Raw genomic sequence first — 27,400 nt, 5'->3', positions numbered from 1 at the left:
AATATTTGAGTTTCTTTACATGTCAAGTTGGCTCAGTTATGAGAAAAGTCACCAGGTTGGAAGTTTATCTTCAGGCCACACTTAAAAGATTTGGCTTTACAATTTGCTGCAATGCTAAGGGGGAATTGTAGAAAGTATTGTTCTTTGGATATTGATTGAGGCTTCACTTGCCTGCTCGTGTGAAAGGATTGAACAGGGCGGTTTCTAAATGGTGAAAAGCTGGAAAATGTGTAGACCGAAGAAACTTGGGATAAAAGCAAATTACTGCGGATGTTGGAATCTGAAGCCAAAGAGAAAATGCTGGAAAATCTCAGCAGGTCTGGCAACGTCTGTAAGGAGAGAAAAGAGCTGACGTTTCGAGTCCAGGTGGCCCATTGTCAAAGCTTTGTCAAAACTTGGGAATCCAGGGACACAAATTGTTTTAAAATGTCATGAACAGAAAACAATCAAAAAAGCCTCTGTACTGGGCTTCATGTCTTGAGGAATAGCATAAAGGTCATACTTCAGCCATACAGAACCGGAGTACACCCCTGTGTGTGCCTGTGTGTGTGTTCGTGTTCCTTACGCCTATGTTGAGCTATGGTAGTGACTCCATTTTCAGACATGAAGTACAAAGATTAATACACTTGCCTTATCTTGTAATTAGGCATACAACACAAGATTTATTCAGAAAAGGGCCATTGGGCATGGTAGTTTAATCATACAGTAATGATGCTACCCATTTCCTAACATCCATCCCTCTAATAATTTGTGTTTTGGTATTTACTACTGTACATAAAAATCTATTCTATTTGTTGATTATTCTTTACCTGGAGGACAATATTCTACATTAGTTGTAATTCCTTCTCTTTAATTTGAATCTGTGTCTCGTGTCTTAAGGCCACAAGTTAATCGAAAATAATAGTCTATTTCCCTTTAATTATTGTTACCTCTATAAATATCGCTTTTCAGAGGCCTCCTTTCCAAGCAGATAAACCTCAATTTTTCCAGTAATAAATGCTGGAAATGCTCTGCAGGTTTGGCAGGATATGTGTAGAGAGAAACTGACTAAATGTTTCAGATCTGTGACTGTTCATCAGAACTTTATTTCTGACTTCCACCAATTGCAATATTATGGTTTTTATCTAGTATTTTCTCATGGCTGTACTCTTTGACATTATCTTTGGTCCCTGGTGCAAATCCTGCTCCTCACCCATCGTTTCCATTCATGACTCTGGCAGCTTTCTGAGGCTGAAAGAGACTGTGTGCAACAACTGTGATGTCATTTGATATTGAGATGTGCTTCAGTTCATGTATCTGTGCCATTGTGAATGTTGCCTGTTTCCACTTCCATAACATTGCCTGACTTTGCCCTTACCTCGGTTCAGCTACTGCCATTGTTACTTTAATGAAGTTATCCACTTTGATAGAAAAATTAGAAATTGTGTGCCACTTGTAAATGGCATAGAAATCATAGAAACCCTACAGTGCAGAAGGAGGCCATTCGGCCCATCGAGTCTGCACCGACCACAATCCCACCCAGGCAATCCTACCCCCACATATTTACCCGCTAATCCCTCTAACCTACACATCCCAGGACTCTAAGGGGCAATTTTTAACCTGGCCAATCAACCTAACCCGCACATCTTTGGCATGTTACCATTTATTACAAAGGGGTTAGGCTATAAAAGTAAAAAAAGGATCTAGGTACAATTATGTAGGACCTTAGTGAGACCACACCAGATGTATTGTGTGTAATTTTGTACTTAAAGCAGGTTAGCCGTTAGAGGGAATGCAACAAATGTTCACTCCTGATTCCTGGGATTGTCCTATGGGGAGAGAATGAGTGGTCTTTGCCTTTATTTCCTAGAATTTAGAAGGATAAGAGTTGATCTCACTGAAACATGTAATATTCAGGAAGTTGACAGGGTGGATGCTTGTCAGATGTCTCCTTTGGCTTGGGAATCTAGAACCAGATGTCATAGTCTTGAAATAATTGATTGGTGATTTGGGGCTGAGATTTTTAAAAAATGTCTTTACTCAGATGATTGTGAATATTTTGGAATTCTTTACTCCAGAGAGCTGTGGATACTTTGTTGAATATATTCAAGACAGAGATTGATAAATCTTTGGATTCTAAGGAAATTGGAATATTATTAATGTGAGAAGGTGGAGCTGAGGTCAAAGATAAATGATGGTCTTCTCCAAAGCAGAGCAGGCTCAAATTGTTTTAAAATTCTTTCATGGGATGTGGCTGTCACTGGCTGGACCAGCATTTATTGCCTATCCCTAATCGCCCTTGAGGGGGGCTTTTTTTTAAAAAGAGTGAACTACATTGCTGTGGATCTGGAGTCACATGTAGTGCAGACCACGTAAGGATGGCAAGTTACCTTCCCTGAAAATCATTCGTGAACCAGGTAGGTTTTTACAACAGTCGAAAATGGTTTCATGGTCATCATTAGACTTCTAATTCCAGATTTTTATTCAATCCAAATTTCACCATCTGCTGTGGTGGGATTCAAACTCGGGTCCTCGGAGCATTCCCCTGGGTCTGTGGAATATTAGTCCAGTGACAATACCACTATGCCACTGCCTCACCTCAAAATTGCATAGTCCTGCTCCTATTCCTTGCTTTATGGAATGATGACAATTCCAATGCACTCTAGACCTGCCTCCTATGTTGTATTCTCCATAAAGCTGAGATCATCTGAATCTCTGCCCCTAACTTAACTTGTACTAAGTTCTCTTCACCTCAGTGCTTGCTGACCTGTTTTGGCTCTGGTTAGTTTTTAAATTCTCACTTCTTGTCTTCAAATTCCTCAATGGCTTTGCATCTCCCTATCTCCATAATCTTCTGTAGCCCTACCACACTCTTAAGGTATCTGCACTTCTTTAATACTGGTCTCTTATGCATCTGCCACCATTTTAATTGGCACACCATTGTTGGATGCACCTTCGGATGCCAAGACCCCCAACTCTAGAATTCCCTCCCTAAACCTCTCTGCCTCTCTCTACCTTGCATTCCTCCTTCAACATTCCTTAAAAACTACTTCCTGTGACCTGCCCTGGGATATAAGAACATAAGAAATAGGAGCAGGAGTAGGCCATCTAGCCCCTCGAGCCTGCCCCGCCATTCAATAAGATCATGGCTGATCTGACGTGGATCAGTACCACTTACCCGCCTGATCCCCATAACCCTTAATTCCCTTACCGATCAGGAATCCATCCATCCGCGCTTTAAACATATTCAGCGAGGTAGCCTCCACCACCTCAGTGGGCAGAGAATTCCAGAGATTCACCACCCTCTGGGAGAAGAAGTTCCTCCTCAACTCTGTCTTAAACCGACCCCCCTTTATTTTGAGGCTGTGTCCTCTAGTTTTAACTTCCTTACTAAGTGGAAAGAATCTCTCCGCCTCCACCCTATCCAGCCCCCGCATTATCTTATAAGTCTCCATAAGATCCCCCCTCATCCTTCTAAACTCCAACGAGTACAAACCCAATCTCCTCAGCCTCTCCTCATAATCCAAACCCCTCATCTCCGGTATCAACCTGGTGAACCTTCTCTGCACTCCCTCCAATGCCAATACATCCTTCCTCATATAAGGGGACCAATACTGCACACAGTATTCCAGCTGCGGCCTCACCAATGCCCTGTACAGGTGCATCAAGACATCCCTGCTTTTATATTCTATCCCCTTCGCAATATAGGCCAACATCCCATTTGCCTTCTTGATCACCTGTTGTACCTGCAGACTGGGCTTTTGCGTCTCATGCACAAGGACCCCCAGGTCCCTTTGCACGGTAGCATGTTTTAATTTGTTTCCATTGAGATACTAATCCCATTTGTTATTATTTCCTCCAAAGTGTATAACCTCGCATTTCTCAACGTTATACTCCATTTGCCATATCCTCGCCCACTCACTCAGCCTGTCCAAATCTCTCTGCAGATCTTCTCCGTCCTCCACACGATTCACTTTTCCACTTATCTTTGTGTCGTCTGCAAACTTCGTTACCCTACACTCCGTCCCCTCCTCCAGATCATCTATATAAATGGTAAACAGTTGCGGCCCGAGTACCGATCCCTGCGGCACGCCACTAGTTACCTTCCTCCAACCGGAAAAACACCCATTTATTCCGACTCTTTGCTTCCTGTCGGATAGCCAGTCCCCAATCCACTTTAACACACTACCCCCAACTCCGTGTGCCCTAATCTTCTTCAGCAGCCTTTTATGGGGCACCTTATCAAACGCCTTTTGGATATCCAAAAACACCGCATCCACCGGTTCTCCTCCATCAACCGCCCTAGTCACATCTCCATAAAAATCCAACATGTTCGTCAAGCACGACTTTCCCCTCATGAATCCATGCTGCGTCTGATTGATCGAACCATTTCTATCCAGATGCCCTGCTATCTCCTCTTTAATAATGGATTCCAGCATTTTCCCTACTACAGACGTTAAGCTGACCGGCCTATAGTTACCCGCCTTTTGTCTCCTTCCTTTTTTAAACAGCGGCGTAACATTAGCCGTTTTCCAATCAACCGGCACTACCCCAGAATGCAACGAGTTTTGATAAATAATCACCAACGCATCCACTATTACCTCTGACATTTCTTTCAATACCCTGGGATGCATTCCATCCGGACCCGGGGACTTGTCCGCCTTCAGTCCCATTAGTCTTCCCAGCACTGCCTCTCTGGTAACATTAATTGTATTAAGTATTTCTCCTGCTGCCAACCCTCTATCGTTAATATTTGGCAAACTATTTGTGTCCTCCACCGTGAAGACCGACACAAAAAACTTATTTAAAGACTCAGCCATATCCTCATTTCCCACTATTAACTCCCCCCTCTCGTCCTCCAAGGGTCCAACATTCACTCTAGCCACTCTATTCCTTTTTATATATTTATAAAAACTTTTACTATCATTTTTTATATTAATTGCTAGCCTAGCTTCATAGTCTATCCTTCCTTTCTTTATCGCTTTCTTAGTCTCTCTTTGTTGTTTCTTAAATTTTTCCCAATCACTTGTTTCTCCACTATTTTTGGCCACTCTGTACACAGCTGTTTTTATTTTAATACTCTCCTTTATTTCCTTCGTTATCCACGGCTGGTTCTCCCTTTTCTTACAATCCTTGTTTTTTGCTGGAATATATTTTTGCTGAGAACTGAAAAGGATCTCCTTAAACATCCTCCACTGTTCCTCAGCTATCCTACCTGCCAGCCTGCTCTCCCAGTCTACCTTAGCCAATTCATCCCTCATCCTATCATATTTCCCTCTGTTCAAACAGAGGACACTGGTTTGGGACCAAACTTTCTCCTCTTCCATCTGAATCAGAAATTCGACCATATTGTGGTCACTAGACCTAAGAGGGTCCTTCACAATAAGATCCTTAATTCTACCTACCTCGTTACACAATACCAGATCCAAAATAGCTCGTTCCCTCGTCGGTTCCGTAACATGCTGTTCAAGGAAACTATCCCGACAGCATTCTAAGAACTCTTCCTCCATTCCACCCTTACCGACTTGAGTCTGCCAGTCAATGTGCATGTTGAAGTCCCCCATGATTATTGCCGTTCCGTTTTTACACGCATCCCTTATCTGCTTGTTTATAGCCCTCCCTACCTCAACATTATTATTTGGGGGCCTATATACCACACCTACTAGTGTCTTTCTCCCTCTACTATTCCTCATCTCTACCCATAATGATTCCACGTTTTGTTCCTAGAGCCTATGTCATCCCTCAGTACTACCCTGATATTATCTCTTATTAATAGCGCGACCCCACCACCTTTTCCTTCCTGTCTATTCTTCCTAAACGCCTGATACCCCTGGATATTCATCTCCCAGTCCTGGTCACCTTTCAGCCACGTTTCTGTAATGGCCACCAGATCGTACCCACTTGTGCTGATTTGCACCATCAACTCATTTACCTTGTTCCGAATGCTTCGTGCATTCAGGCAAAGTGTCCTTATTCCAGCTTTTATCTGGACCCGCTTTGATGAGTCGCGAACACCCTCTGCCTCTACTCCCTTATCTAAATTACCGCCTTCATTCACTTGCACCCTCTCCTCTACCATTAATTTTGTAATTCCCCTTACCCCTGCATCCTCCCCCCCATCAATTAGCTCCTTGATCCTAGTCAACTCTTCTAGCTCCCCTCCCCCCAACCTACCTATATATATTTTATTGTATTAGAGACACTTCTTAAAAAACAAATTGTTGTTGGGAGTAAACGATTGGAGAATATTTTAGGATATATGGCTGAAAGCTTGGTGAACAAAGGTGGGCAAGACACATAGGGATTTGAAAGTGACATTTATAAATTAATTTCACAGACACAATGAGCCTGCAGAGCTTGGTAAGGATGGGCCCAGTTTTCACCAAGTTAAGATCAGGCTTGGTGTTTTACTTATTCGGTGCAAGTTGGTGATTTCTGGAGTAGGGATGTTGTAAATTGTATTTGGAGGTGCAGATGCTGCTATTGGAAATGTCAAGCCTTATTGTAATAAAAGCATACATCAGATTTCAGTAATTGTGGAGGACAGTTGAAGGTAGAGGTGTGTGATTTGTTTTGAAAAGGAAAAGTTTGATCATGAAAGCACACTTGATGCTAAATTGAACTTTAAATTCTCATGCTATTAAATAAAACCTTTATAGAATCCCGACAGTGCAGAAGGAGGCCATTTGATTCATCAAGCCTGCACTGAAAGAGCATCTTGCCCTGTAACCATGTGCATTTACCATGGCTAATTCACCTGACCTGCACATCGTTGGACTGTGGGAGGAAACTGGGGCACTTGGAGGAAACCCACGCAGGAGAATATGCAAACTCCACACAGACAGCCAGAATCGAACCGGAGTCCCTGGCGCTGTGAGGCAGCAGTGGTAACCACTGCTGCATAACAATCCCTGCATATCCTTAAATAGAATTTCCAGTGGGAAATCTCATCATAGCCTCCTTCTGCACTGTAGGATTCTATCTATTTGGCTCATCGAGTCTGCACCGACCACAATCCACCCAGGCCCTATCCCCATAACCCCACGCATTTACCCTAGCTCGTCCCCCTGACACTAAGGGACAATTGAGCATAGGCAATCCACCTAATTCACACATCTTTGGACTGTGGGAGGAAACCCATGCAGACACAGGGCGAACGTGCAGACTCCGCACACAGTGATCCAAGCTAGGAATCGAACCTGGGTTCCTGGCACTGTGAGGCAGCAGTGCTAACCATTGTGCCACTGTGCCACCCTAATCATGTCCATAATCATTTGTCACTTAGGTAATTAAATATTACAATTGATTCAAAATGTTACCAATTTGCTGTAGTTCCCTCCTGAGGTACAAATGAAGGTTTATGTTGAAACTAAAATGAGTGCATGCCCCAGTGTTCAACAGCCAACAAGAAAACATTAACGGCTGAACCTTTAACTGCTGAATCTTTAATTATTTAACCACTATTGTATGCAGTTAGTTTCCAAGTGGATTATGCAATAAGCACTGTTTGAGTCATCCTTGATTCATTCAATCATTGATTCAACCAGGTCCTTTAAAGTGAGACAGTGATTGTGTGCTGCAGATTGGACATTGCGAGATTGATTCCCTCTCTGAAGGATGAGTTTGGGAGCAAATATTGAGCCCTTCTTGGCTTTGCTAAACTAACAACTGGAAATCTTTAAGTCCATTTAAAAATAGGTTTTGTGTTGTGTAGGTTATACTGTTAGTTACAGTTTGAACCCTTTTCCCCAAAATTGCAACAAACGGGTGATAGCTGTGCCAAAATGGGCTGTTCAACGAGTGAGTGCTGAAGCAAGGATAGTCATTTGAAGAATTGTGGCAAAATGGGCTACATTACAAAAGGTTACTGGGCTCGGCCAGCTTTTCCTGAAAAGAATATTCAGAAGAATCATCTGAGTACCTTCAATAAGAGGAACCAATTGCATCCTACAAAAAGAATTTACAACATGGAAGAAAATAATTATGATTGTGAAAAGAGAATGTCCAGGAATATGATGAAGAGCTCCAAATGACCATCTAAAATAAAGTAATAAAGTTTATTTATTAGTCACAAGTAAGGTTTACATTAACACTGCAATGAAGTTACTGTGAAATTCCCCGAGTCATCACACTACGGCACCTGTTGGGTCAATGCACCTAACCAGCACGTCTTTCAGACTGGGAGGAAACCAGAGCACCCGTAGGAAACCCATGCAGACACGGGGAGAACGTGCAAACTCCATACTCTTTATCCATTTAGGGTAAATCACATAAATTCTGGTCGATTCCAAAGTGTTCAACCTATTAGGATGGAGGTTGATACTGGTGCTGCAGTGTTTAATTCCTGAGGCTACATACCAACAAAAGCTGAAGCATCTTCCCTTCAAAATCAGCTGATTTTAAGGACATACACAAAAGAGATCATGCTTTAAAAGGTTGAATCATGGTCAACGTAGAGTTGAGTCGACAAACATCGGAGTTGCCCCTCCATGTGGTCTGATATTTTTCCAGCTCTATTACAGTGCTGTCAGCAAATTGGTTGATGTGAAAACAGACCTACAGCATTTTCTGGATAAATATGAGCGAGTATTTGAAGAGACACTTGGCTCAATGAAGGGAGTTCAAGTGAAACTCAGGATTAAGTCAACCAAAAAAGTCTGAAAGCAAGATATTCAATATTCAATTCGTCCCAAGGTCGAATAACAATTAGTATGAGTTGTTAATACTGGTGTGTTGAGGCAGTTACAATAACTGGGCTATCCCCATCATAGTAAGAAGTTTAACAACACCAGGTTAAAGGCTTTAACCTGGTGTTGTTAAACTTCTTACTGTGTTTACCCCAGTCCAACGCCGGCATCTCCACATCATATCCCCATCATGCCTGTGATGAAACCAGAAGGTTTAGTTCATGTTTGTGGTGATTTTAAAATGACCGTAAATCCAGTGCTGTGTGCTGATCAATATCTGCTTTCTTTAATTGAAGATTTTTTTGCTGGGTTATCAGGTGGGCAGAAATTCGGAAAGATTTATTTTTCACAGGCTTATTTACATAGAAACATAGAAAACTACAACACAAAACAGGCCCTTCAGCCCCACAAGTTGTGCCGAACATACCCCTACCTTTTAGGCCTACCTATAACCCTCCATCCTATTAAGTCCCATGTACTCATCCAGGAGTCTCTTAAAAGACCCTATTGAGTTTGCCTCCACCACCACTGACGGCAGTCGATTCCACTCACCCACCACCCTCTGTGTGAAAAACTTCCCCCTAACATCTCCCCTGTACCTACCCCCAGCACCTTAAACCTGTATCTTCTCGTAGCAGCCATTTCCACCCTGGGAAAAAGCCTCAGAGTCCACCCGATCTGTGCCTCTCAACATCTTATATACCTCTATTAGGTCTCCTCCCATCCTACGTCTCTCCAAGGAGAAAAGACCGAGCTCCCTCAGCCTATCCTCATAAGGCATGCCATTCAATCCAGGCAACATCCTTGTAAATTGCCTCTGCACCCTTTCAATATTTTCCACATCCTTCCTGTAATGAAGCGACCAGAACTGAGCACAGTACTCCAAGTGGGGTCTGATGAGGGTCTTATATAGCTGCATCATTATCCTCGGACTCCTAAACTCAATCCCTCGATTGATAAAGGCCAGCACACCATACGCCTTCTTAACCACCACCTCCACCTGCGGGGCCGATTTTAGCGTCTTATGGACCCGGACCCCAAGGTCCTTCTGATCCTCTACAGTACTAAGAGTCTTTCCCTTTATATTGTACTCCTTCATCCCATTTGACCTGCCAAAATGGACCACTACGCATTTATCTGGGTTTGAAGTCTATCTGCCACTTCTCCGCCCAGTCTTGCATCCTATCTATGTCACGCTGCAGCTTCTGACATCCCTCCAACCTATCCACAACACCACCAACCTTCGTGTCGTTGGCAAACTTACCAACCCATCCCTCCACTTCCTCATCCAGGTCATTTATGAAAATGACAAACAGCAAGGGTCCCAGAACAGATCCCTGGGGCACACCACTGGTGACCGACCTCCATTTAGAAAAAGACCCATCTATACACACTCTTTGTCTCCTTTGGGCAAGATGTGGAGATGCCGGCATTGGATTGGGGTGAACACAGTAAGAAGTCTCACAACACCAAGTTAAAGTCCAACAGGTTTATTTGGTAGCAAATTTGCTACCAAATAAACCTGTTGGACTTTAACCTGGTGTTGTGAGACTTCTTACTCCTTTGGGCAAGCCAGTTCTGGATCCACAGGGCAGCAGCCCCTTGGATACCTTGCCCTCTCACTTTTTCTAGAAGCCTTGCATGGGGGACCCTATCGAATGCCTTGCTAAAATCCATATAAACCACATCTACCGCTTTCCTTTCATCAATGTGTTTAGTCACATTTTCGAAGAACTCCACCAGGCTCGTAAGGCACGATCTGCCTTTGACAAAGCCATGCTGAGTATTCTTGAGCATACTAAACCTCTCTAAATGCTCATAAATCTTGTCCCTCAGGATCTTCTCCATCAGCTTACCAACCACTGAGGTTAGACTCACCGGTCGGTAATTTCCTGGGCTATCCCTATTCCGCTTCTTGAAAATAGGAACCACATCCGCAATCCTCCGGCACCTCTCCCGTCTCCATCGACAACAAAAAGATCATCGCCAGAGGCTCTGCAATCTCTTCCCTCGTCTCCCACAGTAACCTGGGGTACATCCCATCCAGACCTGGCGACTTATCTATCTTGATGCCATTCAAAGATTCCAGCACAACCTCTTTGTTAAAGTCCACATACTCAATCTTTTCAGTCCACCGCAAGCCCGCAGTGCATCCACCCATGTCCTTCTCTGTGAAAACCGAGGCAAAATACTCATTGAGCACCTCGGCCATTTCTACTGGTTCCGTACTGATTTTCCCGCTTTCACCTTTTATAGGCCCTATTCCTTCACGTCTCATCCTTTTACTCTTCACATATTTATAGAACGCCTTAGGGTTTTCCTTAATTCTACTTGCTAAGGCCTTCTCGTGATCCCTTCTGGCTCTCCTAATTTCCTCCTTTAGTCCCTTCCTACAAGCCTATACTCATCTAGATCCCTATCTTCGCCAAGCTCTCTGAACCTTTTGTATGCTTTCCTTTTCTTCTTGACTAGGTCCCGCACAGCTTTCGTGCACCACGGTTCTTTTAACCTACCAACTCCTCCCTGTCTGCTCGGAACATTGTCCTGTAGAACCCTAGACAGACATTCCTTGAAAAACTGCCACCTCTCTTCAGTAGATTTCCCCGAGAATACCTCCTTCCAATTTACTCCTCTAATTTGCTGCCTTATGTCTTCATATTTCCCTTTACTACATATAAACGCTTTCCTAGCTTGCCTGATCCTCTCTTTTTCCAATGCAAGCATAAAGGAGATAGAGTTATGATTGCTATCCCCAAGATGCTCTCCCACTGAGAGATCTGACACCTGTCCAGGCTCATTGGTCAGTATCAGATCAAGTACAGCCTCTCCTCTTGTAGGTTTGTCCACATGCTGTGTCAGGAAACACTCCTGAACATACCTAATGAACTCGTCCCCATCCAATCCCCTTACCCTAGGGATATTCCAATCTATGTTTGGGAAATTAAAGTCTCCCATCACAACAACTCTGCTATTATTGCAACTCTCCAGGATCTGTTTCCCTATCTGCTCCTCCACCTCCCTGTACTATTGGGTGGCCTATAGAAAACTCCCAGCAAAGTGATCGACCCCTTCCCTCTCCGAACTTCCACCCACAGAGACTCTGTCGACAATCTCTCCACAGCATGCACCTTCTCTACAGCTGTGACACTATTCCTGATCAGCAGTGCCACTCCACCCCCTCTCTTACCTCCCTCCCTGTCCTTCCTGAAACATCTGAATCCCGGCACCTGTAGTATCCCGTCCTGTCCCTGAGACATCCAAGTCTCCGTAATGGCCACCACATCACACTTCCAGGCATCGATCCACGCTCTGAGCTCATCCCCTTTATTCACTATACTCCTGGCATTAAAGTAAACACATCTCAATCCTCTGGTCTGAGCTCTCCCCTTCTCTATCCCCCGTCCATCCTCCCTCTTGCACCGTCTATAACCCTTCTCTGTTTGCGAGCTAACGTCTTCGCTCCCAGTCACCTCGTCTTGATCCCCTCCCCCCAACCTATCTAGTTTAAACTCTCCCCAGTAGCCTTAGACAACCTTTCCGCCAGGATATTGGTCCCCCTGCGATTCAAGTGCCACCCGTTTTTTGTGTACAGGTCACACCTGCCCCTAAAGAGGTCCCAATGGTCCAGGAACCTGAATCCCTGCCCCCTGCACCAGTCCCTCAGCCACACATTCATCCTCCACCTCACTCCATTCCTGCCCTCACCCTCCCGTGGCACAGGCAGCAATCCTGAGATTACTACCTTTGCTTTCCTCCTTCTCAGCTGTCTTCCTAATTCCCTATACTCTCTTTTCATGACCCCTTCCCCCTTCCTTCCCACATCAGCGGTACCAATATGTACCGCTACCTCTGGCTCCTCTCCCTCCCCCCTCAGGATTTCTGGGAGTCGACCAGCGACATCCTGGATCCCGGCCCCAGGGAGGCAGACCACCATCCGAGACATCCGCCTGCCTCCGCAAAAACGCCTGTCCGACCCCCGTATTGTCGAGTCCCCGATTAACACTGCCTTCCTCCTCTTTTCCTTAGCCCTCTGAGTTACAGGGCCGGACTCCACTCCGGAGACACGGCCACTGCTGCTTCCCCCAGGCGGGCTGTCCTCCCAGCAGTACTCAGGCAGGAGTACTTGTTGTGTAGGGGCACATCCACCGGGGTGCTCTCAATCACCCGAGCTTTACCCTTCTTGGCCGTCACCCACTTGACCACCTGATGATAGCTCTTGTCTCTCACCTCCTCATTCTCCCTTAACAGCCTAAGATCATCGAGCTGCAGTTCCAGCTCCTGAACACGGCCCCTCAGGAACCGCAGCTCGACACACCCCTCACAGATGTGGTTGTCCGGGAGGCCAGGCGCCTCCAGGACCTCCCACATCCTACACTGGGAACAACACTCATATTTGCCCCTTTATACCAAGGTACACAGAGAAAAAGTAAATAAGAATGAAAAAACTCACCCCTGCTCGCCCTGTGAGCCAAAGCCCTTATAGCTCACACTCTGCTCCCTGCTCACTCCGCTGCCCGCTCCCGATGCTACCTGCTGTATACTGATGATGTAAACTAGTTGGTTGGTACCACAATTTCTGTCTGTTTGCCCTCTTCCCTTCAGAATGAATTCAAATTTCAGCATTTGCCATGATGGGACTCAAACCCGGGTCCCCAGAGCATTACCCTGGGTATCTAGATTGCTAGTCCAGTGACAATACCTCTACGCCACAACTTCCCCTATGAGGTTATGCAACCATGCCAGGAATGTATCGCCTCCATGTTTCTCAATTTCAGCAAGGGTTCCATTTGCTCTAGAGGGTTTGTTTTGTTGAATGGCCCTTTCAAATTTGCTCCAGTCTTGGGTTGCACTTTGAGACCAAGTCAGATGCAGTGTGGAGGAATGGAGATGAGGATGTTTGAGTTGCAAACTGATTCTCTGAGAATTTCTTCAATGTTTCCTCCAGTGAACAATGTCTGACTGCCTGTCCTGACAAACTGCCCTCCATACTTGACATTCAACATGGTGCTAGGGCCACATTTGGCCTTGACGGTGCTAATGAAACTGTGCATGTTGTTGGCTCTCCCCATCATTTATTCTTTGTCACAGTTTTAATGTTGCACCTTTATGTCTTCCCACCAATACAACTATTATATTTCTCTTGAGCTATGGTGAAGTTTCCAGTTGTTGAAAGCTTGTACTTGTGCTTGATTAGGTTCTGTGTCTTTTAGTTCTTTTTGTCAAACCTGTCAGTGTTTTCCTGGTAGAGAAGCCACTGGTGGATGTTAGCGTCGGCCTTGCACTATAAGCACACTATAGCTCCTTGTGGCTGGAGGTTGAGAGATTGGCAGTGGATTACTGACTGAGAAGGGCCACTTTGGTTGGGATCTTTAGAGGCCTTCAATGTTAATTTGCTTGTGGAATTTCTTCTGTTGTCTTCACTATTTGTGGCCAGGCTGATGAAGATGGTAGATGGGATAAAGTGATGATTGACCCAGCAGTCATCAGTACTTGTTATGGTGCATGTGATGAGGGCATCTCTGCAACCCATTGCTTGAATGATGACATAGTTGAACGATTGGCAGTGTTTGCACTGTGGGTGCTGCCATGTGGATATGTCTTGCTGGTGAACAGGGTATTTATTGGTTATATTAGAGACATTTTATCACACTCCATTGGAGTATGCTTTCCTTACTCCTTGTCTATCACTATCCCTGACTCTGGCATTTTCATTCCCCAATGTCTAAAGCTGAAAAAATCTATTGAACCAATAGCCAGATGCAGGCTCAACGGGAGAGCGAAATCTCTGTCATTGCAGTGTTGGTGGAAATGAGTAGACTATAAGACCATAAGACATAGGAGCAGAATTAGATCACTCAGCCCATCGAGTCTGCTCCGCCATTCAATCATGGCTGATATTTTTCTCATCCCCATTCTCCTGCCTTTTCCCCATAACCCCTGATCCCCTTATTAATCAAGAACCTATCTATCTCTGTCTTAAAGACAGACACTCAATGACCTGGCCTCCACAGCTTTCTGCAGCAAAGAGTTCCACAGATTCATCACTCTCTGGCTGAAGAAATTTCTCCTCATCTTTGTCTTAAAGGATCATCCCTTTAGCCTGAGGCTGTGCCCTCTGGTTCTAGTTTTTCCTACTAGTGGAAACACCTCTCCACGTCCAGAGGAGGTACCCACTGATCTGAGGTACTTTAAATGTTGCAGAACGTCTGCAAAAGAGAGTCAATTCTAATGTAGTCCAGAGCAGAAAACTTCATCTTGATGTTGAGAGGAGCCTAGAGTTTGAAACCAAGAGTGAAAGATGTGGCGATCAGAAGAAAAGTAAAACCTAATAGCAGTTCTGGACGGAAGCAGGAATTTTCTCTCTTTCTAGACCACATTTTTGCCTTGGAAAGAGAGAAGTCTAGGAATTTGAAGACCAATCCATGGCCAAGGTTTTTCCAAATCTTCAGCAAAGCTAACAAAGTAGGATTAGGAGAATGTTTAAAAAAATAATTTTTATTCATTCCAGGGATATGGGCTTCACTGGTTATGTGAGCAGTTGTTACTCTTGAGAAGGTGTTGGTGAGCTGCTTCCTTAAACTGCTGCAGTCCAGTGGTGTCGGTACACCCAAAGAGCAGTTCAGGAGCCCCTTCCAGGATTTTGAATGAGTAACAGAACCAGTGGATGTATTTCCAAATGAGGATGGTGAGTGGCTTGGAGGGGATCCTCCAGGTGGTGGTATTCCCTTGTGTCTGCTATCCTTGATCTTCTCGATGGTAGTGATTTTGGATATGGAAGATGCTCTCTCAGGAGGCCTGGTGAGTTCCTGTAGTGCATCTTGTACATGGTACATGCGTTGCCAGTATTAATCGATGGTGGAGGGAGTGAATGTTGGTGGTTTGATGGAGCTTAGCTTTGTGCGTGTTGATGAAGCTCCACTCATCCAAGCAAGCAGACAGTATTCCCTCACATTCCTGACCTTGTGTCTTGCAGATGGTGGACAGGCTTTAGGGAGTCAGTGGGTGAGTTGCTCACTGCAGGATTCCTAGTCGCTGACTTGCACTTGTAACCACAGCATTTATATAGCTCGTCCAGTTCAACTTCTGGTTGGCGGTAACCCACAAGATGTTCAAAGTGAGGTATTCAGCAATGGTAATGCCATTAAATGTCATGGAAGGGGCAATGGCTGGAGTCTGTCTCTCTTAGAGATGGTCATTGCCTGGTGCTTAAAGTTTATTTATTAGTCACAAGTAAGGCTTACATTAACACTGCAATAAAGTTACTGTGAAATTCCCCGAGTCGCCACACTCCGGTGCCTGTTCAGGTCAATGCACTTAACCAACATGTCTTTCAGAATGTGGGAGGAAACCTATGCAGACACGGGAGAACATGCAAACTTCACACAGACAGTGACCCAAGCTGGGAATTGAACCCGGGTCACTGAGTTTGTCTACATTTCTGTGTACAGGACACTGGGCAATTTTCTATATTTATAGAAATAGAAAATGCTGGGTAAACTCTAGGTCTGGCAGCATCTGTGGAGAGAGAAACAAAAGTTCATGTTTTGAACCATATGACCTTTCTACAGAACTGATGTTGTCAGACCTGTTGAATTTGTCCAGCATTTTCTTTTTTACCTTTTGATTTCTGGCATCCATAGTATTTCACTTTTTATTTTAATTTTCCACATTGTTGGGTAGATGTTGGAGCAGCTTGCCTAGGGGTGCAGCAAGTTCTGAATCACACATCATCAGTGATATTGCCGGTATATTTGTCAGGGCCCATAGCTTTTGCAGTATTTGGTATCTTCAGCTGTTTCTTGATATCCCGTCAAGTGAATTGTATCGAATGAAGACAGGTATCTATGAATTGGTGAAGTTAATTGATTTGCAGTAGAATTAAGAATTGCGACAATGTTCCTTGTGATGCTGGTACTAATTATCCTCTGGATTCCATAGAAAATGCAAACTAAAGACTAAAACAGAAATAATGAGTAGGTAGGAGAAAGCCTTCGCCATTGATGATTGTGTTAAAGTGCTGTTTTTCTTTGTTAAAAATCAAGAGATAGAGGTAACATGTTTTAATGTGGTGGCTAATCCCCCCAAACCTCATCCACCCTTATCCATATAAGGTTTTCTCCAAACTTGATTATTCCAATGATCATATAGCCAGCCTCCCATGTCCACACTACGCAAACTTCAACTCATCCTAAACGCTGCTCTCAATGTCCTAAGCATCAAGTCCTGTTCGACCATCAGTCCTGTGTTTGCTGGCTTTCTGTGGCTCCTGGTGCAGTGGCACTTCAAATTGAAAACTCATCTTGTGTTCAAATCTCTCCATACAAAACCTTATCACTACCTATCTTTGTAAAGAAAGGCTTGCATTTATATTGCACTTTTCACAACCATAGGACCTCTCACAGTGCTTTACAACCAATTACCTACCTACTTTTGAGATCTAATTTTGTAATGTAAGAAATACGATCTCATAAAAAGTAGAGAATCAAAATATTGCTCTTGCTGGAAATCTGAAATAAAAATAAAGCACTGGGAAAAACTCTGGTCAGTGGAAAGAGAAATAGTTTACGATTCCAGTGTGTCTCTACTTTAGACATAGACATTGAAACTAGAAGCAGGAGTGGGCCATTCGGCTCTTCGAGCCTGCTCCGCCATTCATTTTGATCATGGCTGATCATTGAATTCAATATCCTGATTTACCCCCTCCCCCATATCCCTAGATCCCTTTATTCCCTAGAGCTATATATAATTTCTTCTTGAAATCAGACAATGTTTTGGCTCCAACTACATTCTGTGATATTGAATTCCACACATTCACCACCCTCTGGGTGAAGAAATTTCTCCTCATCTGCATCTGGAACTGAGAATTCCCAATTTTTTTAGTCATGTTTGTTAACCCATTAACACTCTTGTTCTTCTTGGGTATAGTTTTTTTTAATGTTTGTGAGAGGGCTGATGGGATCTGTGTTAAATCGCACCTCTGACAGTGCAGCACCCCCTCACTAACTGCATCAAGGTATAGGCTAGGTTATATGCTAAATTAGGATTTAAACCCACAACCTTCTGACTTGGAGGAGAGAGTGCTACTTCTGCAACTTCCTCCAACTCTCTAATTTTATTCTCTTGTCCAGCTTCAAGATCTTTGTTTCCTAAGCTCTGAAATCCTCCCTAAATGTATTTTAATGGTGCTCTTATCTCTTTGACCTGTCACCATATCTCTTTGTGTAGTTTGGTTCCAAATTTGGTGATCACTCTGGAAATGATAATATTGCAGGTTGTGATAATAGATCAGTAACCAGATGGCCATGATTTAAAATTTTAAAAAGTAAATTTGATTTCTATAAATGTGCTAATTTGTGAGGTAGCAATGGAAAAAAATATGATAAAAGCTGGTAGATTTTTCATCAAAAACCCATGAATTCATTCATGTCCTTTGAAGGGAATGTGCTACCCTTACCATTTTTGTCTCCTTGTAATGATGAAGCAAGTCACTCAGCTATTCTGAAGTGAGTGGCCCAATGCAACCTTCTCAGGGTAATTTAAGATGGACTTCCCAAGCCCAGAGAATGCTTTTGAATGTCCTGCGATGAAAGATGCTATATAAATGAAAGCTTTTAAAAAACTATTGCTTTTGTTTTGAGTTGATGATGGTTTTGCCATTTGATCCTTCAAAAAATTGCCATTTGAATTTGGTTTATCAGATGTTAAAGAATATCCTATCCAGATGTTGTTCTGAATTAACTGTTAATACCTCCATCACAAATGAACAAAGTCAGTTGTAAAATATAATTTTTTAAAGTAGTTTGAACACTTGCTTTTGTAGTGTTGTAACATCTTCATGACGAACATTGGTTTGTTGCCAAAAGGATAAGTGGATGGATAATTTGGTGACTTTGAGGAAGAGGCTAATGAAGACTGAAAGAAGTTTACAAAGCCCAAGGACAGACTTTAGCAGGTCAGAATTTGAATAGCACCTATTGTCTCTGCAATTGTTGTAGAATCAGATAGTTACAGCACAAAAGCAGAAATTCTCGAAGTGAGCCTTCTAATGCATTCATATAGATAGGTATTGGATAGTGGGATGTAACTCTCAACTCCTGCACATAAATATAGTTAGCAGAGTGACTGACCCTACTGAACTTGAGAAAACATCTCTTATCAAATGGAACTTGATGTAGAAGGATGTTAATTCTTGGCCCATTGACATAATCCAGTCCAATTTATTAAAATCCATTTGAATGTCTTCCATCACCCTTGTACTGGGCACCCGAACTTGGTGCCATTAGATTATTTTGCAAAATTATGTGCTTTTTTCCCATCGGACAGAAATCTTCAGTTTTATGATATTCTCTGGTCAAAGCTATATGTGACTCTTTGTGCAACTGTAGCACATCATTCTTTATTGTGCTCCTTGGGAGATTTGAGATGGTTGATCAGACCATTCTCTGCCACCAGTGAAGTGCAACCACGGGGAAGCAATACAAAAGTCTCAAACCTTGCCAGCACACTTGAGCAGCCGAGGGGGGGCCTCTCCCCCGGGACTGGCTGAGCAGCAGCCGAGGAGAAAGTATGAGAGTAAGTTTTTGGGGAACATACAAACTGATAGTAAATGTTTCTATAGGTATATGAAGAGACAAAGTTTGACGACTAATGTAGGTTACTTACTGTCAGAAACAGGGAAATTTATAATGGGGCCAAAGAAATGGCTGTCCAACTAAATATATACTTTAGTTCTGTCTTCACATGGATTAATGAAAGGGAAGTCATGGTTGACAAATATACTGGAATTCTTCAAGGATGTAACTAGTAGAGTTGATGAGGGGGAGCTCATGAGTGGATGTTGTTCATCTGGGCTTTCAGCAGTGATCCCATAACCAACATACTAACATAGGTCATCTACATGCGGATCCGTAAGAGATGGGTGAGATCCTAAATGAATATTTCTGATCTGTATTTATTGTTGAGAAAAGCATGGATGTTAGGGAACTTGGGTAAATAAAGAGTGATGTCTTGAGTTTACATATTAGAGAGAAGGAAGTGCTGGAAGTCTTAAAGTGCATCAAGGTAGATAAATCCCCGGGACCTGATGAAGTGTATCCCAGGACATTGTGGGAGGCTAGGGAGGAAATTGCGGGTCCCCTAGCAGAGATATTTGAATCATCGATAGTCACAGGTGAGGTGCCTGAAGATTGGAGAGTGGCAAATGTTGTGCCTTTGTTTAAAAAGACCTGTAGGGAAAAGCCTGGGAACTACAGGCTGGTGAGCCTCATATCTGTGGTGGGTAAGTTGTTGGAAGGTATTTTGAGAGGCAGGATCTACAGGCATTTAGAGACATAAGGACTGATTAGGGACAGTCAGCATGGCTTTGTGAGTGAAAAATCACATTTGATTGAGTTTTTTTAAGGAATAACCAAGAAGGTAGATGAGGGCAGTGCAGTTGATGTTGTCTAAATGGACTTTAGGAAGGCCTTTGATAAGATACCGCATGGTAGGTTGTTGCATAACGTTAAATCCCACAGGATCCAGGGTGAGGTAGCTAAATGGATACAAAACTGGCTGGATGACAGAATTCCGCACACATGAGGATAACCTCAACCGGGATCTTGGGTTCATGTCACACTATCTATAACCCCCACGACTTGCCTGGGCTTGCAAAATCTCACTAACTCCTGGCTGGAGACAACACACATCTCTTTAACTTGTGCTTAACCCTCTCTCCACTCACATTGTCTGTACCTTTAAGACTTGATTACCTGTAAAGACTCGCATTCCAACCATTATTTTGTAAATTGAGTTTGTGTATGTGCCCTGTTTGTGAACAGAACTCCCACTCACCTGATGAAGGAGCAGCGCTCCGAAAGCTCGTGGCTTGTGCTACCAAATAAATCTGTTGGACTTTAACCTGGTGTTGTGAGACTTCTTACTGGATGACAGAAGCCAAAGGATGGTTGTAGAGGGTTGTTTTTCAAACTGGAGACTTGTGACCAGTGGTGTGCCTCAGGGATCGGTGCTGGTCCACTGTTATTTGTCATTTATATTAATGATTTTGATGAGAATATAGGAGGCATGGTTAGTAAGTTTGCAGATGACACCAAGATTGGTGGCATAGTGGACAGTGAAGAAGGTTATCTAGGATTGCAACAGGATCTTGATCAATTGGGCCAGTGGGCTGACGAATGGCAGATGGAGTTTAATGTAGATAAATGCGAGGTGATGCATTTTGGTAGATTGAACCAGGACAGGACCTACTCAGTTAATAGTAGAGCCTTGGGGAGAGTTACAGAACAGAGATCTCGGGGTACAGGTTCATAACTCCTTGAAAGTGGAGTTACAGGTGGACAGAGTGGTGAAGAAGGCATTCAGCATGCTTGGTTTCATTGGTCAGAACATTGAATACAGGACTTGGGACGTCTTGTTGAAGTTGTACAAGACATTGGTAAGGCCACACTTGGAATACTGTGTACAGTTCTGGTCACCCTATTATAGAAAGGATATTATTAAACTAGAAAGAGTGCAGAGGAGATTTACTTGGATGTTACTGGGACTTGATGGTTTGAGTTATAAGGAGAGGCTGGATAGACTGGGACTTTTTTCTCTGGAGCGTAGAAGGCTGAGGGGTGATCTTATAGAGGTCTATAAAATAATGAGGGGCATAGATCAGCTAGATAGTCAATAGATTTTCCCAAAGTTAGGGGAATCTAAAACCAGAGGGCGTAGGTTTAAGGTGAGAGGGGAGAGATGCAAAAGGATCCAGAGGGCCAATTGTTTCACACACAGGGTGGTGAGTGTCTGGAACAAGCTGGTAGTAGTAGAGGCAGGTACAATTTTGTCTTTTAAAAAGCATTTAGACAGTTACATGGGTAAGATGGGTATAGAGGGATATGGGCCAAATGTGGGCAATTGGGACCAGCTTAGGGGTTTAAAAAAAAAGGGCGGCATGGACAAGTTGGGCCGAAGGGCCTGTTTCCATGCTGTAAACCTCTATGACACTATATCCGATCAAAGCGCTCTGCAGCACTGTTCCATCCAGTCAGTTGGTAATTAATGAATCTCCCCACCCTCAAAGAATTGATCATGTGAATGCAAAGGACAAGGGCATGGGGTTTTGTAGCTTAAGAGGCAGCTGGAGTCACTGCAGATCACCAAGGAGGCTGACTGTTTCCTGACCATGTGTTCCAATTGTTGCAACCACATGCATAAAAAGAATTCCAAGGTGATTGAACATCAGAAGGGTAGAAAATGCAGGAGTCTTCAGAGTGTGTACACCCTCAACGCAATTCTCAGCATTGGAAACAGCTGGGAGTGAAGACACCTCGCAGGAGTGCAGTCCAGACCATGACATCAATGGTCAAGGAACTGCACAGGAGGGAACAACAAAGAGTAGAAATGCAGTTCATAGAAATCATAGAAACCCTACAATGCAGAAGGAGGCCATTCGGCCCATCGAGCCTGCACCGACCACAATCCCACCCAGGCTCTACCCCCACATATTTACCCGCTAATCCCTCTAACCTACGCATCCCAGGACTCTAAGGGGCAATTTTTAACCTGGCCAATCAACCTAACCCGCACATCTTTGGATGTTGTTATAGTTGTTATAGGAGATTCCATAGTTAGAGTGACTGTTGGGTCCATTCATTCGTTTGAGTAGACAAGGGGACAGCACTAATACAAGTTTTAAAATGGTTTTCTTTTGTTGAACAGAACTTAAAAGTAACATGACAAAAGCAAAAAGAAAAAGCCAACTTGGAGACAGGCTTTCACTCCCAGCCCCTGTATTGAGCTTGAATGCACTGAACCGAGCTTAAACAAACTGAAAAAACACACTAAAATCCAAACTATATTTAAACTGGTATCTTATTATTGGAAATGTTTTCCTTAGGCTGTCTCCATCTTAGAAATACAATCCTTACTGCTGCGGTTATGAAAAACCTGTTTGTCTGAATTGTGTACCTTTCAGGAATGCAGAAAAATTTTAGCTAACCTTTAGTCTTCTGATTCTACATGTAGTCAGATTGGCAGTCAATTCTTTAAGCTTAGCGGAGTTAGTTGCATAGGCAGAAATATCTTAAAATGAAGTCTTTGCACCGACTGAAGCAAACAGGGCTAAGCATACATCGGATCTCTGTGACAGATGGATTTTTGTATAACTGTCATCTTGTGTGTTGCCTCCCTGGTGCCAGCATAGAGGACATCAGAGTAGGTGCAGGTGATATGTGAGGAAGAGCTTTGTTAGGCAGCGAGTGGTAGTGGCTTGGAATTCTCTACTTATCAGTGTGATGGAAGCTGAGGTAGTCAATGATTTCAAAAGAAATTAGATGGCCACTCGTGGGAAATATGCTTGCAGGACTATGGGGATGGAGTGGGGAATGGGACTGACTGTATGGCTCTACAGTGAGCCTGCATGGACTCAATGGCTGTCATCTGTGCTGCAATGACTCTGTGACAAGGGTGAAACATGCGTTTCTGGCAGGGGATTGTTGCAAGTGGATGATCCCATCTCTGCTTTCTCCTGAAGTCACAAATGAACATCCACTAGATATCAAGTAGTGGTTAAGTGGATGCATCAAAGGCTATAGGTCCCATGAACACCCTGGCTGTAGTACTGAAGGTGAGTGCTCCAGAACTAGCTATGCCCCGAGCCAAGCTATTTTAATTCAGCTACAACACTGACATCTATCAGACAGTTGAAAATTGCCCACTATGTCCTATCCACAAAAAGGATGAAACTAATCTGGCACTTAGCAGTCACTTACTCACCAATGATCAATTTAAGTTCTGTCAGGGCCCACTTGCTTCCTGGCCTTATGGACAAAAGGCATGAATTCCAGAGTGGCTGCCCTTGATAGCCAGGTAATATTTGACCATGTGTGGCATCAAGAAACCTAGCAAAATTGAAGTCAATGGAAATTGTGGCAAACTCTTCACTGACTGGAGTCATACCTAACACAGGGAAAAATGGTCATGATTGAAGGCCAATCATCTCAACCCCATAGCATTGCTGCAGGAGTTCCTCGGGGATGTTTCCTAGACCCAACCATCATCATCATCATCAATGACTTTCCTTCCACCTTTTTTAGGCTTGAAGTGGGGTTGTTTGCTGATGACTGCGCCGTTCATTTCCGTTCAGAACATTTGGATAATGACTAACCTGTGCACACTCTCAGCAAGACCTGGACATTGTTGTGGGCTTGGTCTCATTTGTGGCATGAATGTTACTTCCCATTAGTGCCAGGAAACGGTCATCCCCAATGAGAGAGAATTTAACCACTTCCCATGGCACCAATGGCATTATGTGGAGATGCCGGCGTTGGACTGGGGTAAACACAGTAAGAAGTTTAACAACACCAGGTTAAAGTCCAGCAGGTTCATTTGGTAGCAAAAGCCACAAGCTTTCGGAGCCTTCAGCTCCTTCTTCAGGTGAGTCACCATTGCTGAATCCTCTGCCATCGAAGTCCTGGGGGTTACCATGGAACAGAAACTCAGCCAGAACCAGACCAACCACATAAATACTGAGGTTAGAAGAGCAGTAAAGTATTTACTCCATAATTCTGCTTTCATTCTATCCTCCTTACCTATCGACTCTTAACTTCCATTGCTTTTGTCCCTTAGATATCTGTTTCAAAATCCTTATCCTCATCTTTAAGTTGCCCTTGTTGTAGAGTGTGCCAAGTCAGGATTCTAATAAGGTAGATCTATAAGCGCATCAGGGTATTTACTTAAAACTAGTTTACTTGCACCATTTACAGTACATGCATGGTGAGTTACAAGGAAGGCACATCTCTCAGCGCTACCTGTCTGCTGCCTCGAATGCCTGATGTCAGTGCTACATCGTCATATACCTCCTAGGTTAGCAGTTCCATTTTATTAACCCTTTATTCTACAGCACTGAGACCTCATTTCTCCTTAACCTTGGATATGCTGGAACTACCTTCCATTCTTCCAAATCTGCTGTAATGTGTGATCCTCCTCTTCCCCACTTCTACTTCTACTTTCTATAGCAGGGATTTCCGATATTCTGCCTCCATACTCGAATCACAAAGCCCCCACGTCAGTATATTGCCTTCACCATCTTTCTAACCTTTTTTGAAGCATATTGAAATGTTTGGTATATTGTCACTTAATTTTATTGTACTCCTTAGCAATAATGGTAGAGTATTCATGAAAATGTCTTGTATTGCAGTGGTAAAGTAAAAACACCCTTGCAGATTTTGGTGTTTTACAAATTTACAGGTTTTATTCCAAGCCTGAATGTACAATTAAACTTGAGAATGATTTTCATTTTTCTCTTAGTGCCCGTTTAAGCGACCAGTCTGATGACTCTTCTCAGCGCGTTTATTCCCCGGCTTTGACCATGGATGATCTCTTTCAACCTGATCCAATTGTTCCTGCAATGAGCAATCGCCATTTGACAACTGCTGAAAGAATAACACCTCAAAAAAATGTTTTCAGCAACATAAGCCCAACCAGCAGTTATGGAGGCAGGGTAAATTTTTAGATTCTGATTGATGTGTTTACTTTTTGGATAATCTTCAATCGGCAACTAACTGTCAATGGAATCTTCCCCCTGTGATTGCTGCCAAACTGTTTTTGGAAGTTGTGTATAACTGTCCCTGCAACATGAGATGCCAGAAAATGCTTCCTTCTAGATTACTTAATGCAGCTTCCTGATGCCCTTGAAGACTTGGACTGGTTTAGTACTGAGTCAGTCAATCAAGAAGTTGAATCACTCTTTTGAGTGTGTAATGAATTAGCTGCTCTTGGTTGGGATGTATTGTAATTTGGTTGTTTTCAAACATTCTCTGCAAAACTGGTTGATATCTATCCTAACTTTCAATAACATATCAGTTATTTGATGGGATGCTGTTGAGGCATTGAAGTGTTTGTTTACGGCACAGCAGTAAGAATTATGATCTCGTAAATTAACAAATATAGAAATGTATATTGACTATTCTGTCAAGGCTTGCTGTTTGGTTGTAAGCATAGCAAGTTGGGTGAGATATTAGAGAACTCTTACTCTATTAAAATTGATTGTCTTCAGGATGATGGGGAAAGAAAATTGAGTAATGTCGCATTTCATGTATTTGTGTTTATAGACAACCCAGTTGGCATCCGCATCTGCTGCTGAGCAGGAAAATGAACAACTATGGAAAAAACTCAGTGCGCTTCGAGAAGATAATGCCCGTTTAGTCTCTCAGAATCACAGTTTGGTGCGTGAGATTGAAAGTGTACAAGTGGAACTGACTCGATCAAAAGCTAAAGTGAGTACAGGTATTCCAAATTATATATTTAGTTAGTAAAGTTTCCAGACCACGTAATAGAACAGTGAGTATAGAAAGTGGCAGGAATCTAACTTCAGGCAGAGCAAAAAAGAAGACAAGTATGAGAAGGGAGGTGGTCATTGCAGGACTGAGGGTGTTGTACTTAAATGCGTGCAGTATACGGAACAAGGTAAATGAGCTTGTTGCATACACTGAAATTGGCCGGTACCATGTTGTGGGCATCTCAGAGACACGGCTGCAAGGGGATCAGGGCTGGGATCTAAATATCCAAGGATATGTGTCCTATCGGAAGGACGGGCAAAGGGGGCAGGGTTGCATTGTTAGTAAGGAGTGAAGTTAAACCAATAGCAAGACATGATATAGGATCAGAAGGCATAGAATCTCTGTGGGTAGAGTTGTAGAATCGCAAAGGTAAAAAGACCCTGATGGGAGTTATGTACAGACCCCCTAGCAGTAGTCAGGATGTGAGGCAGAAAATAAATCGGGAGATAGAAAAAGCATATTAAAAAGGCAACATTACAATAAGCTTGGGGGACTTCAATATGCAGGTGGACTGGGAAAATCAGGTAGGTAGTGGATCCCAAGAAAAGGAATTTGTAGAATGTCTAAGAGATGGGTTTTTTTGGAGCAGCTTGTGACGGAGCCTGCTAGGGAATGGCAATTCTGGATTTGGTGATGTGTAATGGGGCAGACTTGATTAGGGAGCTTAAGGTGAAGGAACCCTTAGGGAGCAGTGATCACAATATGATAGAATTTACCCTGCAGTTTGAGGGAGAAGCTGGAGTCAGATGTAACGGTATTACAATTAAATAAAGGTAACTACAAAGACATGAGGAAGGAGCTAGCCAGAGTTGATTGGAAAGGGAGCCTAGCAGGGAAGATGGTGGAACTGTAAAGGCAGGAGCTTTTGAGAGTTATTCAGGAGGCACAACAGAAATTCATCCCAAGGAAGAGGAAATATGCCAAGGGGTATCTATGGCTGACAAAGGAAGCCAAGGGCAGCATATAAGAAAAAGCATACATAGTGGGAAGCCAGAGGATTGGAAAACCTTTAAAAGCGAGCAGAGGACAACTAAAAAAAAAAGCAATAAGGGGGGGGGAGAAGATGAAATATGAGTGTAAGCTAACTAGTAATATAAAAGAAGATAGGAAAAGTTTTTTTCAATATATAAAAGGTAAGAGAGAGGCAAAAATAGCCATTGGACCACTGGAAAATGAGGCTGGAGAAATAATAGGAAACAAAGGAATGGCAGAGGAACTGAATAGTTACTTTGCATCAGTCTTCACAGTGGAAGACACCAATGGGATGCCAGAGCTCCCAGGAGAGTCAGGTGAGTGTAGTGGCCATCACTAAGGAGAAAGTCCTGGAGAAACGGAAAGATCTGAAGGTGGATAAATCACCTGGACCGGATGGACTACACCGAGGGTTCTAAAAGAGATAGCTGAGGAAATTGT

At 43.3% G+C, this 27,400-nt stretch overlaps 1 protein-coding gene across 6 annotated transcripts in view; it reads left to right on the top strand.

The window, feature by feature from the left end:
• The window catches only part of ccdc18 (coiled-coil domain containing 18), a 136,182-nt gene that overhangs the window by 1,756 nt on the left and 107,026 nt on the right, over positions 1 to 27,400 (top strand). For 2 of the 6 annotated variants that reach the window (XM_078218846.1, XM_078218847.1), the window contains exons 2-3: positions 24,957 to 25,149; positions 25,760 to 25,924. In XM_078218846.1, the coding sequence (XP_078074972.1) occupies positions 25,018 to 25,149; positions 25,760 to 25,924 (297 nt within the window). In that variant the 5' untranslated portion in view covers positions 24,957 to 25,017. Of the gene's footprint in view, positions 1 to 18,486; positions 18,619 to 24,956; positions 25,150 to 25,759; positions 25,925 to 27,400 lie in introns of all 6 variants that reach the window. The other 4 variants (XM_078218849.1, XM_078218845.1, XM_078218850.1 and 1 more) reach the window with 4 other exon arrangements.

Source organism: Mustelus asterias, chromosome 8 (assembly GCF_964213995.1).
Source record: "Mustelus asterias chromosome 8, sMusAst1.hap1.1, whole genome shotgun sequence".
Taxonomy (NCBI): Eukaryota; Metazoa; Chordata; class Chondrichthyes; order Carcharhiniformes; family Triakidae; genus Mustelus; species Mustelus asterias.
The sequence above is the reverse complement of the archived record's forward strand: the minus strand, read 5'-3'. Positions and strand labels throughout refer to the sequence as shown.